Raw genomic sequence first — 17,660 nt, 5'->3', positions numbered from 1 at the left:
GTTGGGAGAGTTGCTCACTCTGGGCTGACTGCAGTGTCTGTGCCCACAAGCAGCTGTCTGGTTGAGGTGGAAGATAGGGAAAAATTTTCTGTTTGGTTGTCTTGATCTTTGACATAGGCAAAGCTTGCGTATTTGCATAAATAAAGTGAATAGGCTAGTAGCCTACCAGCTCTGGATTAATGAAGCCTAGGTGCAAATGCATAAGTAGTGGCACAGTGTTTTAATTTATCAGGAACACAGTTGAACATTTGAAACATAAGTAGACTCATGGAGTTTCAAAGGTGGTCAATCCTTAAGAATGGTTGGCTTAAATTTAATGTATATTTAGTGGTGAGCTGGGAGAAAACAACCGTGATTTTTTTTCTGAACACTGAATGTTTTAGTGGTCCTTTCTGTCATGCTAGTTCAGATAAAAATATTGTAAATAATAGTTTGTAACCTGAAAAGTCATTGGACAGCATTACATAAATGCCCAGTTTATATTAAACTCTAATGCAATTGTATTTTTTAATGACTTGTTAAACTCTACGTTGCAGTCCATTGCTTGAATTTGTATTTGTTAAGGTGTGAAACTAATGGCATTCAGGTAGGGCATACTCTTTGTGTTCATATTAAAAGATGAATTTGCCTTATATTTAAAGAAAAACCCCAAACCTGTCATTGTTTTTTGAGAAAGCTGTGTTTCTTTGCCTCCCATGCAAAATTATTCCATGTATTGTCTATGTGTTATTGCTTTTCAGTAATGCTGGGTTTACAGAACAAGGACTTGCCAAGGCAAGTTGTCAGTTTACAGCCTCATTCTGATTTACCAGGGGAGCATAAAAATATACTCCCTTTCCAAAATTTTGTGTATGATAGTTAAACCTGTAATGCTCATCATCTTTCCATTAACCTCAAATGGAAAAGAAGGCTGATAAGGATACAAACTCTCTTATTTTCACAGTAGTTTTCCAGTTGTAAGGAAAAATTCTCTTGCCACCAATCTGGGGAAGAATATTCTACCTATTTGCCAGTATTTTTGGAGTTGTATCTTCTCATGTATATCTGAGCAGCTGATTAGAAATTATAATTCAGATCTAGACATAGAAAAGGCTATTTTAATACTTTTTAGTCTCCTAGAGGAGGGAGGAAAGACTGAACTGCTTGCAAAGGAGGAACAGACTGTGGGATCAGAACCTCAGGATATATTTAATGGAGAGGTTCTTTTGAGTTTGAAGCAGCACATATGTGCATAACTTTTTCTGACATTGAATTACAGGGTGGTTTGTTGGTTTGCTTATTTCAAAAGATAACCTGTTACACACTTCAAAATAAGACAATACCTCAGGGAGATCATGAAGTGTGCAGTTGTGGTATTAGTTGGAAGATTGCAAGTGTGGAAGATTTCCCTGGAGGCTAGCGCTGCATCATGCAGTCTTATTCCAGAAAATCATATGAGTATAAAAATAAAATTAATCATTTCTTTTTAAGTTTCTACTGTGCTGTTGTAATAAAAAGAATCCATTACATAGAAATATGCCCAATTTTGTATCAGTGAGCCATTAAATGTTGTTAATGATTTGATGAATTCTGACTTGGCCCACACAAGGTAGAACTCAATGTGGAGTAGGAAAAAAAACCCCAATCTCCAGAATATTCTACCTGTGAAATGAACTTTTCTAGAGAAGTTTTTTCTAATGTTAAAATCACTGACTCTCCTGAGCGGTTTCTGTTGGAAGTGCTTTCTTTACTTTTGCTACTGTTTTTAATTTGTTTAGTCTCACAGATGAGGTAGATCTTACTTTAAAATTCATAAAGAGAGCTGCTCATATTCTATTAATGCAGTGTATAGTACACCTTTGTACATGACACTTCAGGGGTATGCCAGCTGACAAAGATGTGCAATGCATTAACATCTTAAATACTCTTCTGGGCCCCAGTCAAACTAGCCAGGAGCATATAGGGGGATCTGGACAACATTCCCATTGATAATAGCATTGTTGATAAGCTCAGGTGGAAAGCATGCAAGGCAGGGAGGTGCTTCTTGAGTGGTTAGTGTTCTTGGAGGTCTGTGTTATTTCTATAGAAAAAGAGGAATCTTTTAAGGAAAAAAAGTTACATTATATCGTGTTTATTTTAAATAGTAGGTCTAAAAAGGAGTTCCATCATACGGTTTTACATTAAGCTCTCTTCTTATTGGAACATCTGTGCCTTTACATAAATCTTGGGGTTATTTTGGGTGAGGAGCAGAGTTGTTGAATAAGAGACTGTTACTTGTGTATTGACATCACAAAATCTGTTTGGTGGTGCCTTATGCAAGCCAAATATCATAATGAACCTGGTTTTTGGACAGAGGCCACTGTTCTTGAATATCCAGGACTGCTAGATGCTTAGTAACTGTAATTGCACCAGTAGCCAGGAACAAGGAATAGTACATAAAAATGAGTTATTTGCTGGGATTCCTGTGGTACATGGGTTGTGTGACATCCTCTGATATTAGGGCATCTGAGGGTAGAAGCGAATCAGACCTTGACAGCTAGAAAAATTTCTTACTACATTGAGGTTTGGTGGATGCTGGATTTGGAGGAATATCATAAAAGACACAGTGCTCTTAAGAAAGCTGAGGTTTCCCCACTAGCTTCCAGCGTGTTTCTATGAACCTCAGGCACCTGATGTTTTTTTGAAACATCTTGTCCTGTCCCAAGTTAAATAGCATCATCAGCCAGGAACGCCCTCTCCCTGAAGCTCCCCTAGTGTTGATCTGAACACAACAGCGGCTGGCCAGCTGCTGGCAAACAGGGCTGTCTGCCATGGTTCTGGGATGAAAGGTGTGGGTGAGGAATGCTGCCGCTCTTTTTGAACTATTATTATTTCCTAGTTGTGCACAGTTCTGTTTAAAAAAACAATTGCTGCTCTTTAATTAAGAAATAGAATGGCAGAAGTAAATTACTTTAAAAGGATATTCTATTTAGGGAACGAGGGGAAGTATTTGTGGTAAGCTATTCTGAAAATGTCATGCAATCTATGGTTGAATTATTTTGTTCTTTCCTGGATGTAGCTTTTACAAAATCGGTGAGTCAAGCAATTGTCAGTAGTATTTTTGTTGTCTTAAATTTTTTTCTTACCTTATATGAACTATATGCATCCATCTAGATTACATCTGAATGACAACAAAAACATAGATAGCAAGAAGTGGAAGAATAATGGCTTTATTTAGAATTAACTGTCAATGTTTATTAAATGCATCTGTCATGTCATATTCCGGATTTGTGTTGGTAGTCTCTTAGCTCTGAGATCTTTTGATACCTGATGATGTTGAATATTTTAACGTTATTATTCTCATTCAGCAGTCTGTGTAAGCAGTGTGGGACTTCAGGAATATCAGAAGTACTTACTGCCTTCTTTTATAGTCATTTAGCAAAAGAACATCTATGGCCTATTTTTAATACATTCTTAGATAAAATGTTTTATGTATTGTCAAGCGTATTCAATTTCTTTCAAAAAATAAATGCCATTATACATGGGACTCCTTGTAAAACAGTTAATGCAATTAACATAACAGACGGAAAAGTTGGGCTTTGGGAGAAAGTACATAGAAATATGGATAAATCAAGAATGTTCACACCAGATAATTCAAGATAATCGTATCTTGTGTTTGTGAGCAAGTAAAGTGGATCCAAGAAGATTTGGAAAATAAATTATTTCGTTTTGCAACCTAAATTTAAATGTCTAAATCAGTTCTTATAGCACTAGGACTTTTTAAATGGCCTTACTATTGGGTGTCAGGCAGAAAAAAATACCTGATTTTTACTGCTGCTTGTCTGCTGATAATGATGATCATTGCCTAGCACATAACAGAGAGACAGTAGCATTTGGATGAATAGAGGGCTCCATTGAAATGCCTTGGGAATATGTAGGACTCCTGCTCTTTGACATGTTCTGAAGCAATGGTGTCTAAGAAAGAGAGAAATTAAGATCTTCCTCTTGTACATCACACTGATTATGCATATGTTGCGTTGTTTTACAGTGAAACGTTACTTTTGATTAACAAGCAGTTCTAACAACCCCAGTTCCCTCAGCTGCTCCTCATACAGCTTGTGCTCTAAACCCTTCACCAGCTGCATTGTCCTTTGAACATGCTCCAGCAACTCAATATCTAACTTGTAGTGAGGAGCTCAAAACTGAGCACAACGTTTGAGATACAGCTTCACCAGTGCTGAGTGCATGGGGACAATCACTTCCCTGGCCCTGCTGGCCACACTAGTTCTGACACAAGCCAGAATGCTGTTGGTCTTCTTGGCATCTCTAGCAGTCCTTCCTTGTCATGCGACCTTCCATGGTACTGTAGGAGTGAGGTTAAGAGACACTGACAGCTAATAATTCCTGGATGTATGGCATTAAGCATATTCACACTCTCATTATTTCCTTAGAATTGGTCTCTGGCAGAAACACTTTCCTTTGTTTCCGGTCTCTTGCAGTGCTGTAATAATTAACAACATCTGTTGATATGCTGCAACCAGAGAAGGGTGATAGTCTTTCTCCCTTCCATTGTTCCCTCTTCTCCTCTCCCGTCCCAGATGTGATAGAGACATTGCTAACATACCGGTTATTAGAGATGGCCACATAGGCATTCACAGTGCGCTATCCTAAAAGAATTCAGGGCTCTTCTTGGAATTCCAGAACGGTTGGTATCTTCCACAGGTTGAAAAGCCATGGCTGCCATAGCTCTCCAAATCTTCAGATTTCTGTGTAGCATTAATTTTTTGTAATGTTGAAATACTTCTCTTCAAGATAGGGCAAGTACTCTCTGTTTTCTTGATTTTTGGTTTCAGTCCTTTTTTACTTCCCATGGCAGTACAAAATGTTGCTGACTGTTGTCTTCCCTTCTACCCTGTTTCTGCAGGTCTTGATGACTGCCTGCAGCAATACATAAAGAACTTTGAGAGAGAGAAGATTAGTGGTGACCAGCTACTACGCATTACTCATCAAGAACTTGAAGATCTTGGAGTCACACGAATTGGCCATCAGGAACTTATCTTGGAAGCAGTAGACTTGCTCTGCGCACTGGTAAACTTCTTAGGGCAAAACAGGGGGGCAGTGAACAGTGCACGTTCACAGTTTGTGAATTCACAGTATTCAAATTGCTAGTCCTAAACACTATCTAAACTCCTGACACATAACGTATGAGCAATTCAGCATTTTAAACCAGAGACAAGATAAAGAGCAATATCTACGAATAAAATGGAGCTTTTTAAATGCGTTGGTATCAGATATTTAAAGCTTGTATATCTGTCTTTATAGAAGAAAAGTTTATCTGAAATCAGAAAAAAACTAGACTGGGTTTGGTTTGGAATGTGAAACAGTTATATATGTGAATGTAGTAATTGAGTGCTGGTTGCCCTTTACAAACAAAATGTCCTGATATTAACCATGTCATTTTTCACTGATACATGCAAATTATGTTTTAGGTGATAATCTGAGTTTGCTGAAACATGGCTGCTTCTATTTCACAGTAGAAAGGATTAAATACTGAAATAATTATATGTAAATAATACATATGTTTTTGGTGGAGCATACAGTAGGATTTTGGTAATGTTTTTTTCAGTCAGGTTGTGTCATGCATAACTGGGATTATTCCCTTGGTGAGAGGTGTGGTGCTGACTTCACTCTTCTTAATGAACCTTTTATGTGTGCCTGTAAACATTAGTGATAGCTTGGGCACACGGTCTGCATTCTTCACTGTAGGAAGGATTGTAAACAACTCTGGTAAGATGTACTTAACTGCCTAAAGTGGTGTTCTGTGGATTTTTAATGCATGTTGCTTTTCCAAGGCTTAGAAGCAGCTTTAAGAAAGCTGAATCCCAGTAGAGGCAATCAAAGATGGTAGGCTGAAAGGCCCTTCAGAAGAAGGCTTATGGATTTTCAGTATGCAGCAGCTTGGCTGAATAGTCTGATGTTGCATCTTTAGGAGACAGATGTGAGGGGTTATGAAGATAAAAAAAAAAAAAAGAAATGCAGAAATAGAGGGGGGAAAAAAAAAAGAAATGCAGAAATAGAGGGGGAAAAGCTTTTCCATACAGGAAGACATTTGGTTTTAAACACGTCTTAGGTTCTCTTCTTTAGAGCAGTATTTCTACTAACATTGTGAAGTGGCTCAGTGCAGCAAGTTAACTCGTCTATTTGTTTTTTAAATAATGGAAAGAATGCAATCTTGAAAGAAAAAAAGCTACTCATATAGAAGGGAACAGACTTATTCACAAAATACTTTTCTCATCAGACAGTGCAGAAGGCAACAAGAAAAATACTTTAATTAACTGAGATAAAATCTGAGTTAGGGTGAACAGTGATGACCATCCCTCCTCGGCACACAAGGAGACAGATTATGGCTCTTTCAAAAATAACCTATTTTCACAAAAAAACACTCTTGTTTATTAGCTGAAATTTCTTTTTTTTTCCCTGGATATATAATTACAGATGTTATCTTTAGACAAACAAACACAACTTGTCTTTGTAGCTCTGTTATCTTAGGCAAAAGTGCATGGAACTAGGTTGAATATAAAATAAGGCATCTGTAGTGAAGGTTAGCACTGCATGCTTAATTCATGCAGCGAGTCTCTACCTTCCTGGTCCATGTTGCACAGGTAGCATTGGCTGCTTTTCTGAGTTTGTCTTAAAGAAAACTTCATCACTGAAACAAAATAGCATGTGTGAGATCACAGCTTCTAATATAAGCTGAGGTTTTTTGCAGCCTCAGAATTGGCTCCTGATGGCTCCTTAGGGATAAAAATATGTGATTGTTATATTGATTTTAGTGGACTTAATTTGAATTTATTGTTCACTAATCAGATAAACCTCTTAGGAAATTTAATTCAGAGGCAATTCTTTTGGCTATACTAGTCCTGTACTTACAGGTTTTCCTTTTCTTACTGCATCAGTAAGTATCTGTCCTGGTTAGTGCTTGTCCATTCTTCTGATTAGCTTCTAATGTTGACTATATTGTTTAGGAGAACTTCAATCCAATGACTCTCCAGTGTAGGATAACTGCTAGTGCAAGGTACTTAAATGAATATTTCTGTTTCATTGGTGTTTGACAGAAGTTTTGTGATAGAATTTGGCATGAGTTACAAGTGTACGATCTGACCGAGTTAACGTCTATTTATGGATACTGGAGATGGAGAGTGCATGACAGAGAAGGAATATTAATGTTAATTTTGCACTGCAAGCAAAATCTCTGATTTTAAACCAATTATTGAAAACCAAAAGTATTGTCACTTCTATTCATTAGGGACTGTAGTGACAGGACAAGGGGTAACAGGTTAAAACTTAAACAGGGGAAGTTTGGATTGGATATAAGGAAGAAATTCTTTACTGAGAGGGTGATGAGGCACTGGAATGGGTTGCCCAGGGAGGTTGTGAATGCTCCATCCTTGGCGGTGTTCAAGGCCAGGTTGGACAGAGCCTTGGGTGGCATGGTTTAGTGTGGGGTGTCCCTGCCCATGGCAGGGGGGTTGGAACTAGATGATCTCAAGGTCCTTTCCAACCCTAACTATTCTATGATTCTCCCCATTCTTTCCAAGTTAGTGAGTGGCCACCTAATCAGTTTTTGGCAGGGAGGGCAATTGAGGGAGACAGAACCACCTCCCACTGTTCATTCCTGCTCGCGCTCTGCAGGGGAGTTTCCAAGACAGAGTTGCCATCAATGAAAAAAGCTTCTGCAGTGATGGTAGCTGATGTGTTTTAAGAGCTGCTTTTTTCCCACCCCACTTCCCAGCACTTTTATGGTGTAAACTTGCAATTTCTGCCCTGACATCTGTGGATATGGCAAATGGCAGACCAGCTGCTTGTGTTGCATGCCTGTAGTTGATGGGGCAACATTTTCTTCCTGGAGGAAAGTGAAGAGCCTGAAAAAGCATGTTTGGCTGGTATGGTGAGAGCATGAGACCTCCTTAACCCAGGTGAAGGCTACTGAACAGTGCTAAATATACAAACTGCCTGCCACAGTAATAGTTGGGAACCATTTATGGTTGATAGCACTATTTAAAGGATGTTCTTTATTGAGTTTTGATAGAAGGTGGGTGATTGGCTGTGGTCTGTCATGGTATTCCTCTGCTGTCATAGGCACTAGCAACAAATGGATCTTCACAGAATCACAGAATCCCAAGGGTTGGAAGGGACCTCAAAAGATCATCTAGTCCAACCCCCCTGCAAGAGCAGGGTAACCTAGAGTACATCACATGGGAACTTGTCCAGGCGGGCCTTGAATATCTCCAACGTAGGAGACTCCACAACCCCCCTGGGCAACCTGTTCCAGTGCTGTGTCACTCTTACAGTAAAGAAGTTTTTCCTGATGTTCACATGGAACCTCCTATGCTCCAGTTTACACCCATTGCCCCTTGTTCTATCACTGGACATCACTGAAAAAAACCTAGCTCCATCATCCTGACACTCACCCTTTACATATTTGTAAACATTGATGAGGTCACCCCTCAGTCTCCTCTTCTCCAAGCTAAAGAGACCCAGCTCCCTCAGCCTCTCCTCATAAGGGAGATGTTCCACTCCCTTAATCATCTTTGTGGCTCTGCTCTGGACTCTTTCAAGCAATTCCCTGTCCTTCTTGAACTGAGGGGCCCAGAACTGGACACAATATTCCAGATGCAGCCTCACCAAGGCAGAGTAGAGGGGGAGGAGAACCTCTCTTGACCTACTAACCACACCCTTCTAATGCCATTGGCCTTCTTGGCCACAAGGGCACATTGCTGGCTCATGGTCATCCTCCTATCCACCAGGATCCCCAGGTCCCTTTCCTCTTCACTACTTTCCAGCAGGTCAACCCCCAACCTGTACTGGTACATGGGGTTGTTCTTCCTCAGATGCAAGACTCTACACTTGCCCTTGTTGAATTTCATCAAGTTTCTTCCCGCCCAACTCTCCAGCCTGTCCAGGTCTCGTTGAATGGCAGCACAGCCTTCTGGTGTGTCAGCCACTCCTCCCAGTTTAGTGTCATCAGCGAACTTGCTGAGGGTACATTCAGTTCCCTCATCCAGGTTGTTGATGAAAATATTAAACAGCACTGGTCCCAGCACCGACCCCTGAGGGACTCCACTAGTCACAGACCTCCAGCTAGATTCTGCCCCATTGACCACAACTCTCTGCCTTCTTTCTTTCAACCAGTTCTTGATCCACCTCACTACCTGATCATCAAGCTCACACTTCCTTAGCTTATCTATGAGGATGCTGTGGGAGACAGTATCAAATGCTTTACTGAAATCAAGAAAAACCTCATCTACCGCTCTACCATCATCCATCCACCTAGTTACTTCCTCATAGAAGGCATGAGGTTGGTCAAACATGACTTCCCCTTGGTAAAACCATGTTGGCTACTCTTAATGACCCCCTCATCCTTGATATGTCTAGAGATGGTGTCAAGAATAAGTTGTTCCATCACCTTTCCAGGGATGGAGGTAAGGCTGACCGGTCTATAATTACCCGGGTCCTCCTTCTTGCCCTTCTTATAGGCTGGTGTGACATTTGCCATCCTCCAATCCTCAGGCAGCTCTCCTGTTTCCCACGACTTATCAAAGATGATGGAGAGTGGCCTAGCAATGACCTCCGCCAGCTCCCTCAGCACCCGTGGGTGTATTCCATCCGGACCCATCGATTTATAGATGTCCAGATTGCTTAACTGATCCCTAACCCAATCCTCATCTACCAAAGCAAACTCATGCTTTATCCTGACTCCTTCTGGGGCTATAGGAATCTGGGGCCCCCGGGGGGAGTCTGCAGGAGTAAAGACAGAGGCAAAGAAGGCATTCAGCACCTCTGCCTTCTTTATGTCCTCTGTCTCCAGGGCACCCACCTCGTTCAGCAGTGGGCCTATATTGCCTCTTGTGTTAGTTTTATCCCCTGTGTATTTGAAGAAGCCCTTTCTATTGTCCTCAACCCGACTTGCAAGATTAAGTTCCAAGGAGGCCTTAGCTGTCCTAATTGCCTCCCTACATCCTTTAACAACTGTCCTATATTCCTCCCAAGTGGCCAGCCCCTCCTTCCATAATCCATAGATTCTCTTTTTCCACATGAGTTTGCCCAGCAGTTCCTTGTTTAACCATGCTGGTCTTCTGACTCCCTTACTTGATTTCCTACCCATTGGGACGCTCTGATCCTGAGCTTGGAAGAAGTGGTCCTTGAATGCTGACCAACTATCTCGAGCCCCTTTACCACCTAGTACCCTTTCCCATGAGACTTCCCTTAGCAATTGATTGAAGAAGCCAAAGTTGGCCGTTCGGAAATCCAGAATTGTGGCCTTGCTAGGTATTCTGTTCCTCCCACACAGGATCCTAAACTCCACCATCTCATGGTCACTGCAGCCAAGGCTGTCATTGACCATCACCACTTCAACCAGACCCTCCTTGTTGGTAAGTACTAGATCCAGCAGCGCTCCTCTCCTAGTTGGTTTGTCCACCATTTGCATTAAGAAGTTATCATCAATGCACTGGAGGAACCTCCTAGACTGTGAATGATTGGCTGTGTGAGTCTTCCAGCAAATATCGGGGTAGTTAAAATCCCCCATGAGGATCAAGAAATGTAGTCGCGAGGCTGCTTTCAGTTGCCTGTAGAAAGCCTCATCAACTCCTTCGTCCTGATCAGGAGGTCTATAATAGACCCCCACAACTGTATCACCCGTACCAGCCTGTCCCTTAATTCGTACCCACAGACTTTCCACTTGCCCCTTATCTGCCCCTGGACAGAACTCAATACATACTCAATAGCTTCCAGTGTTAGCTATCAGAGAACAAATGGTGGCTTGTGCTATCCATCTCAGTACAGTCTCTCATGGCTGCCAGCCTGACATACCGTGCTCTTAACAGGAAAGCAAGCATCCTGAGTGTGAGAGTCACAGGTTTTCTTTTCCTATGGTACTTCTGAGAAGGAAGAATAAAGATTTTTCGCAGCTGCTATTGCTGTTACAGGTCACACTCACAGCAAATGGTGGGGGCGTACATACCATCACTGAAACGGAATGTGCTCCAGGAGGGAGTGGGCCATGTAACTGATGTGGCTTGTCTTTTCCTCTCTTCTTCAGTCTGTGAAGGTGGGAGCATGTTCAATAGATTATCTTGCCTCAGTGCAGTTTTGTGTTTTATAAAATTCATATGTCAGAAAGGGCAAGATAAATGAAATGCTCTCTGTGCTTTGAAGAAAGAAGCAATGAGGTCTGTGATGGTATTTCATTGATGATAAGAGTTTGTTGCATGGTTTTTGAATGGTGCTTGAGAAACCATGACAGAGACATGCCTGTAGAATTGTTCTGTTTGCAGCAAGGAACATCTGTTGTCCTTCACTTTCAATTCAAATGGGGACATGAAACCAGGATCCCACTGGTGGCACCTACAGGTACATTTCTGCTTGATGTGGACATGCATGTTTATTCATGCTGATAAGATCTCAAAAAATAATTGACCTCTCAAAACTGGTTGAAAACTGACTCAGAAACTGCGTGTCCAGCTCTAGAGACACAGGAGAAGTTGTATTATTTTTTTTCTCCAGGCTACTCCCAGGTAATAAAAAACACACTTGTTCATCAGTTATAAAGTTTACCACCCAGACCTAGCCTCAATACAATCCTTTTCAGCATGTGTGTGATGTGAAGCTAGTTTAAGAATGCTTTACGTTTAATCAGTAATGAAACAACAGTGTAGCAGACCTTGAACCACACATAAAATGTGATCAGCTTTTTTTCTTTGATGGTTGCATTAAGAACTGGCTGTGAATCAACAATGCCGAAAGAAAGTACATTGAGGAAAGACGGATGTGATGCTTTTGAAAAGAGAAATGCATACTGAAGAACTGATTACTTAGATAACACCATCACATCACTCTATCATTCTTCAGGTTTGGAGTGCATCTGGAGGTCTTGTAGTGCCTGAAATATCTGACTGTGCTGCAGAAAGCAAAGAAATGCACCTAATTATTTTTCCATCATCTGCTTGTCAGAGATAGAGTTTCATTTGTCAAAACTGGGTATGACCATATTTTGCTGACTGTCCATGGACTCTAAATTTTATGTCTCCTTGATATATTTATCCCAGAAAATGCTACCTTTTGCTTCACTGCCTGGGGAATGCCAAGACTGAAGACTGCGCAGCCAAAGATCTCTTCTTCAATCTTTAAGCAAATGATGTAGTTTATCTGATATATCACCACAATGGCCTGTTGCATGAAGGGATTTTTTTGCTTTACTTTTCGAAAATATTACGTACGTTTTGTTTTCGTGAAGATTAGATTAGCTTCATTGAATGTTAGATTAGTTTCATTGAGCATTTTCAAATATTTTTAAAAAGGAGACTTTAAAGTGGAAAATATTTTGTTCTGGGAAGACAAGAATATTTAGAAAATTTCAAAATAACTTTTGGACATTTTAAGTTTTCCTTAAACAAAGAAATTATTAAAGTCCCTGTCAATTTGCAAAATCCTTGTTCAGGGAATCTGCATTTGTGTAGTTTTGTTAAAACCCAAAACAGTTTTTGCTTTGTAGAGCATTCTGGTTTCAGTACTGGTTTCATGCTAGTTATTTAAATCTGCTGTGGCTGCACAGGAATCTATTGTACACTGTGTATTTGAATCTGTAAAGCTAGAAGATTGAAGCATTATTATTTTGTAGAGAAAACATTGGTGTGCACTAACAGCATGAAATTACTTATCGTTTGCCACTAACACAAAACATTTATATGCAAATGAATGTAAAAAATAGACCTACTTTACCCATGAATGATTTGATTTCTCATAAGAATTATGCCTTTTACCTTAATTTCATCTTCTTGCCATTTCTCACATAGAAATCCTTTCCTTTGCCCTTATCACTAGTCAGATCTTAAAGCTACTTTTGTCAATAATAGTGAATATTAGATTTAATCATCATGGTGGTAAATGAGGAAGACTTCATTTTGGAATGGAGATTTGTATGTGCTAGAGTTGGGATTTATTGTTAATATTCTGCATGCTCATAGCACAAAAATTATTTGCCCTTTCTGCTGTTGCCCTTTGCAAGTTAAAGTTCTGGTTGTATGTCATCTGCCTTCCTGTCTTCAGCCTGAGCTAACTTAACTGCAGAGAAAGAAATCCTGAAGTCCATCACTAAATCAATAAAGCTAAGGAATTAAAGAGGTTCTGATAGCTCATATAGATCATGTTGAAAATGTTTGTTACTGTTGTTAGCAGATCTTTTATACAGAACTGCAGTAAAGGCTTGTGGTATGCCAAAGGCAGTAAATACGTCTGCATGCAAATTGTGAATGTCCTTCTTCCTAACTGTCTCAGGAGTCAGTTTTGGATCCTAGATAATTTCCTTAGTTGCTCTTTTTCTTCGGGTTGTTTGGTGTTTCGGGCAAGTACAAAACACACACCCAGGTTCGCAGAAGCACAGCATAGTTTGGGTTGGAAGGGACCTTTAAAAATCCAGCCCTCTAGGTCAAAAGCAGACTGGATAAACAGAGCTGTTACAGTATAATATGTTTTGAAGAGGTAGTGTATTCATAGCGATCTACTTTTTTTTTTTGCTTTTTTTGAAATTGCTGATAAGCTGTTTAGGACTTTGTGAAATGCATTTAACTGAATATGTAACTGATAGTTTGAATTCTGGAGAAATAAATAAGAGCACTTGGCTGGCTAGGGACAAAATTACATGACAAAGTGGAAAAAACAAAAAAATAATGAGCACTTGGTCTTGAAGAGTCTGCTGATTAAATAAGAGTAAGAAGAATAGTTTATGTAATTGCTCTATTAGTGCTACAAAGCATGACTAGGGCTTGGCTTTTTGCTTGATTGTGCTGTGAAAAAGAAGGGCATTTTTCAGGAAAGGAGATAATGATGATGATTGATTATGAATCTTTCCTGGGTTCTGCAGGGCTGTAAGTCATGCACCTGAGTTGTTTTTTTCTGTAAACATTTAGGACAAATATTTGTACTCTTTGAAACTATTTGCTTTTTAGTCAGTATATGTTTAGTAATTGCAGTAAATGATAAGTGTCATTTGAGCTGTCTGGCTTTTTCTTCTTATCTACTTTATGTTTATGAAACAGATGTGTAAGGATCATGTGTTATGCACTTCTAAATTACCCCATATGTCAGTGCTATTTGAAAGAGAGATAACCTTAGTGTTGGCATTTCATAATGCTGGAGGAAGGGCCGTTAGAAATATATGTTGTAGGCAGATCTGATGAGGTATGAAGTTACATAAGGCACCTTCCATATGACAAGTTGTGTTCTCAGTTGCTCGCAACTTCGGGCTGGTAAGCTATCTGCCTCATACTTTGTGGGATGTGTTCAGCCAAATGTTTTCAAGAATGAGGTTCAGATGCATTTTGTTATTTTTAAAAACAACTTTGGAGACAAAGGTTGGAACTTGGTGAATTTTTGGCCGCCCCAAATTTTGAGGCATGGTTTTGAAATGGCTGCCATGTGCTGTGGTATCTGTGTGATGCTGTTTTGATTATTCACTTAAGATCTTCCCCAGTTTTTCCCTGAACTGAGGACTCTGTGAACTTTACTGTGTCCAAGTTGCTTGTTTAAAAGCTATAATACATACAGAAATGATGTTGAAAAATTAATATGGAAGATGAAAGCACTGAAAGATAGCAAAGAGCAGAATTAAGCTTGTCTGAGGTTATCTTAAGTCCATTTCTTAGCAGTCATATCCTATTACCTAAAAATCCTGCATTCAGTCTGTGAATAAGAAGAAAAAGACTTTTTAAAAAGTTGTAGTAGAGAGAAAACTTATGATTTCATCCTTGTGATTTTTACTCATATCACTGAGAGATGTCAGGCATAACTGAGAAGTTACATTTCTTTACACATGATTTGTTACCCAGTATACCTATCTAGACTATAATGTTAGTCTTTTCAAAAGGCTGCCATTTTTTTCCTTCTTTAAATAATAATGTTTGTGTGTGTGATGATAAACATTTGCCAAATAAAAATAAACATTTACTTTCTGTAGTTTGTACAGCCATGGTTGCCTTCTCCAGAGGGGTAGCAGAAATTGATCTTAGCACTGCTATTTGCTCTGCCTGGCTGGAGAGACTGTTTTTACTTTACTTTTGCCCTCAGCTCCAGTGTTACAGTAGTAACAGTTCCCAGCTTGTGTCTCTTCGTTGTCAACTTGTGTCTAGCGATGGTCACTTCATGCCTTTTTCTCCACATGGTTTCCAGCTGCTTTCTGGGCTGAAGAGAAGAAGCAGTTATTTAGGGAGGTAGGCGGAGGGGCCTTACGCTAATTTCTCAATTTCGAATTGTTTGCTGAAGCCGAATAATGTCATTGAACTTGCTGTGTCCTTTGTGCTTGGAGATGTAGAGGCATTTGTGGTTACATAAAAGTTGTGATCAAGACATCTGTTCTAAGGGATTTTTTTATTTCTTAATGGGCCTGTGGCTATGTCTCTATTGCATATTGCAATGTGTTTAGATGTGGACTTCTTCTGGTATCTGAGCTTGGCTTTTTTAGTTAGTTGATCTGTCTTTGCATTTGCAATAGGCAACATAAAAGTACCCTAAACTAAAGGTCTCAGCAGCTTCTAGACAACCTGTCTGGTCCAGCAGAGATAGCACTATGAGTTAGAAGCACTTTGCTTTTAAGCTGTACTAGCAGTGTGAGATGCACTTCCCTGCCAGAAAGGGTCAAGTGAATTTAGCACAAGACAGAAAATTTTTTTGTCTGATTTTGTTTTATATTTTTTAATATATATATATATACACACACACATATGTTTTAGCTGGAGGAAGAGAAGGGACACCTATTGAACATTGATCAAGCCGAATTTTCACTTTACTTCCAAAGTCTGGTTACTGAACTCTGTTCCTATCCTGTGGGACTGGTGCAAGGATGTCCTGGCAAAGGGACTAGGCTTGCTGTCATTACCAGAAAAAAAGCAAAATTCATCAGTGGATCAGTGGTGATTAGAGCTGCTGCTTGTCAGCATGTGAAGAAGAGAGCTACAGTTCATCACTCACACTGTCATGTGAAGCCACAGAAAAGTAATTAGCAGGTAAAATGCCTATTAATAGCTCCCACCACCTTTAGTTCAAACACCTGCTGACAAGCTATTACTCTGTGTAGCTTAGTTGCATCAAGTTCTTGTTTTGTGATTGCCAGAAAAGACTCCATTAGAGCCGTTTCTGTTGAGGCAGGGTGTCTCTGAAGAGATTCTTGCTCCATGGCCTCTCATTGAGAAAGTGGATGCAGAGACTTGCTTCGCTTCTTGTAATCTCTACAAGCATGCAGAGATTTCTTTGTGGTTCCTTCAGTGACTGTAAATTTATTTTGGCTAATGAAAGCATAACTTGTGTTAGTGCTGGCTAAATGTAGACTAGGGGAAAACAAAGAATTGTCTCTTTTTGCCTTCAATTATCTTCTTATGGTGCTTGAAAATAAACTGCATTTCTAAGAAAACCATATTATTAATAGTATCTTATTATATAGAAAGTATGATTAAAGTTGGTGGTTATTATGTGAGCAGGCTTTTTTTCCAATATTAGAACATGCAACTCTTTGTTAATTTTTAATGTGGGCCAGAAATATTAGTGATAAACAAAGTGTGCCCCAAAATATATTCCATCCCAAGCTTTATCTGCCTCATATTACAGGTGGAGGCTTTACTGGAGCCATTCCCCATGTAAGACTGAATTTTGTATGTAGCTTAAGCTTTACATTTGTCCTTTGTTTTCTTTTTTTTTTATGTTAAAGAGCACACACTTGATGAATATGTGTGAAAATAGACTTTGTATCTGTTAACATTGTCTCTTCCTTTCCACATATACAATAGTGAAAAAAGACATTGAAAAAGAGTGAGTCTGCAGGTGTCTGTCACTTGAAATGTTAACAAGAGGCCACTAAGCTTTTATAGGAGCTGATTTTCTAAAGAAGTGCATACAGAAATGCAGCCTATTTTCCTGTTGTAGAATAACTTTTGATTCACCCTGTGTTTTGGGGAGGTGAGCACCATGTCATGCAGGTGTCATGGGGCTCGCTTACAGTGGGGTATTGATCTGGCTGTTTTATAAGGCATTTTGTGGGACACATCTTTCACCTAAACTGTCTTTAATTTGTTTCTTCCCCTGTTAATTTTGTCAAAATAAGCTAGGTGCTTAAGAAGCAGGGTGAAATAAGAACAAAACCGGTATTTTTGGTGATGAAACACTGGAACAGGTTGCCCAGAGAAGCTGTGGATGCTCCATCCTTGGCAGTCTTCAAGGCCAGGGTGGATGAGTTTTGACCAACCTGGTCTAGTGGAAGGTGTCCCTGCCCATGGCAGGGGGGTTGGAACTGGGTGATCTTTAAGGTCCTTTTCAACCAAACCATTCTGTTTCTATGATTTTATGATATTTTTTGAACTTTTACTCTGGCCCAGTCCTCAATCTCCATCGTGCTCTCTCAGCCACAGAAAACCACAGCAAAATCAAATTTATTTTTTTCAGATGCCTATCTCTTTACTTTGGACTGATTTGGTAAGTTAATAGTTTGGCTGCATAACAAAGCACAATTTACTTTTTCCTCTCTATTTATTGCTTTCGTTTCTTAATTTTTTATTTATAGTCTAACTCCATCTCTTGTGTAATTACTATTGAATATTTACATGGTGGGAAAGTCACTGCCCAAACATACAATTTGTCTAATTGAGAACTGAACCTGA

The 17,660-nt window shown here is 39.6% G+C and overlaps 1 protein-coding gene across 4 annotated transcripts in view; it reads left to right on the top strand.

The window, feature by feature from the left end:
• Positions 1-17,660, top strand: part of CNKSR2 (connector enhancer of kinase suppressor of Ras 2) — a gene marked incomplete at both ends in the record, with an annotated part of 218,763 nt that overhangs the window by 31,568 nt on the left and 169,535 nt on the right. For all 4 annotated transcript variants that reach the window (XM_080614176.1, XM_080614175.1, XM_080614174.1 and 1 more), the window contains one exon: positions 4,883-5,046. In XM_080614176.1, the coding sequence (XP_080470302.1) occupies positions 4,883-5,046 (164 nt within the window). The remainder of the gene's footprint in view (positions 1-4,882; positions 5,047-17,660) is intronic.

The sequence above is a fragment of the Psittacula echo genome, assembly GCF_963264785.1.
Source record: "Psittacula echo genome assembly, chromosome: 3".
In the NCBI taxonomy this organism is placed as follows: Eukaryota; Metazoa; Chordata; class Aves; order Psittaciformes; family Psittacidae; genus Psittacula; species Psittacula echo.
This window is presented reverse-complemented; position numbering and strand designations above follow the sequence as displayed.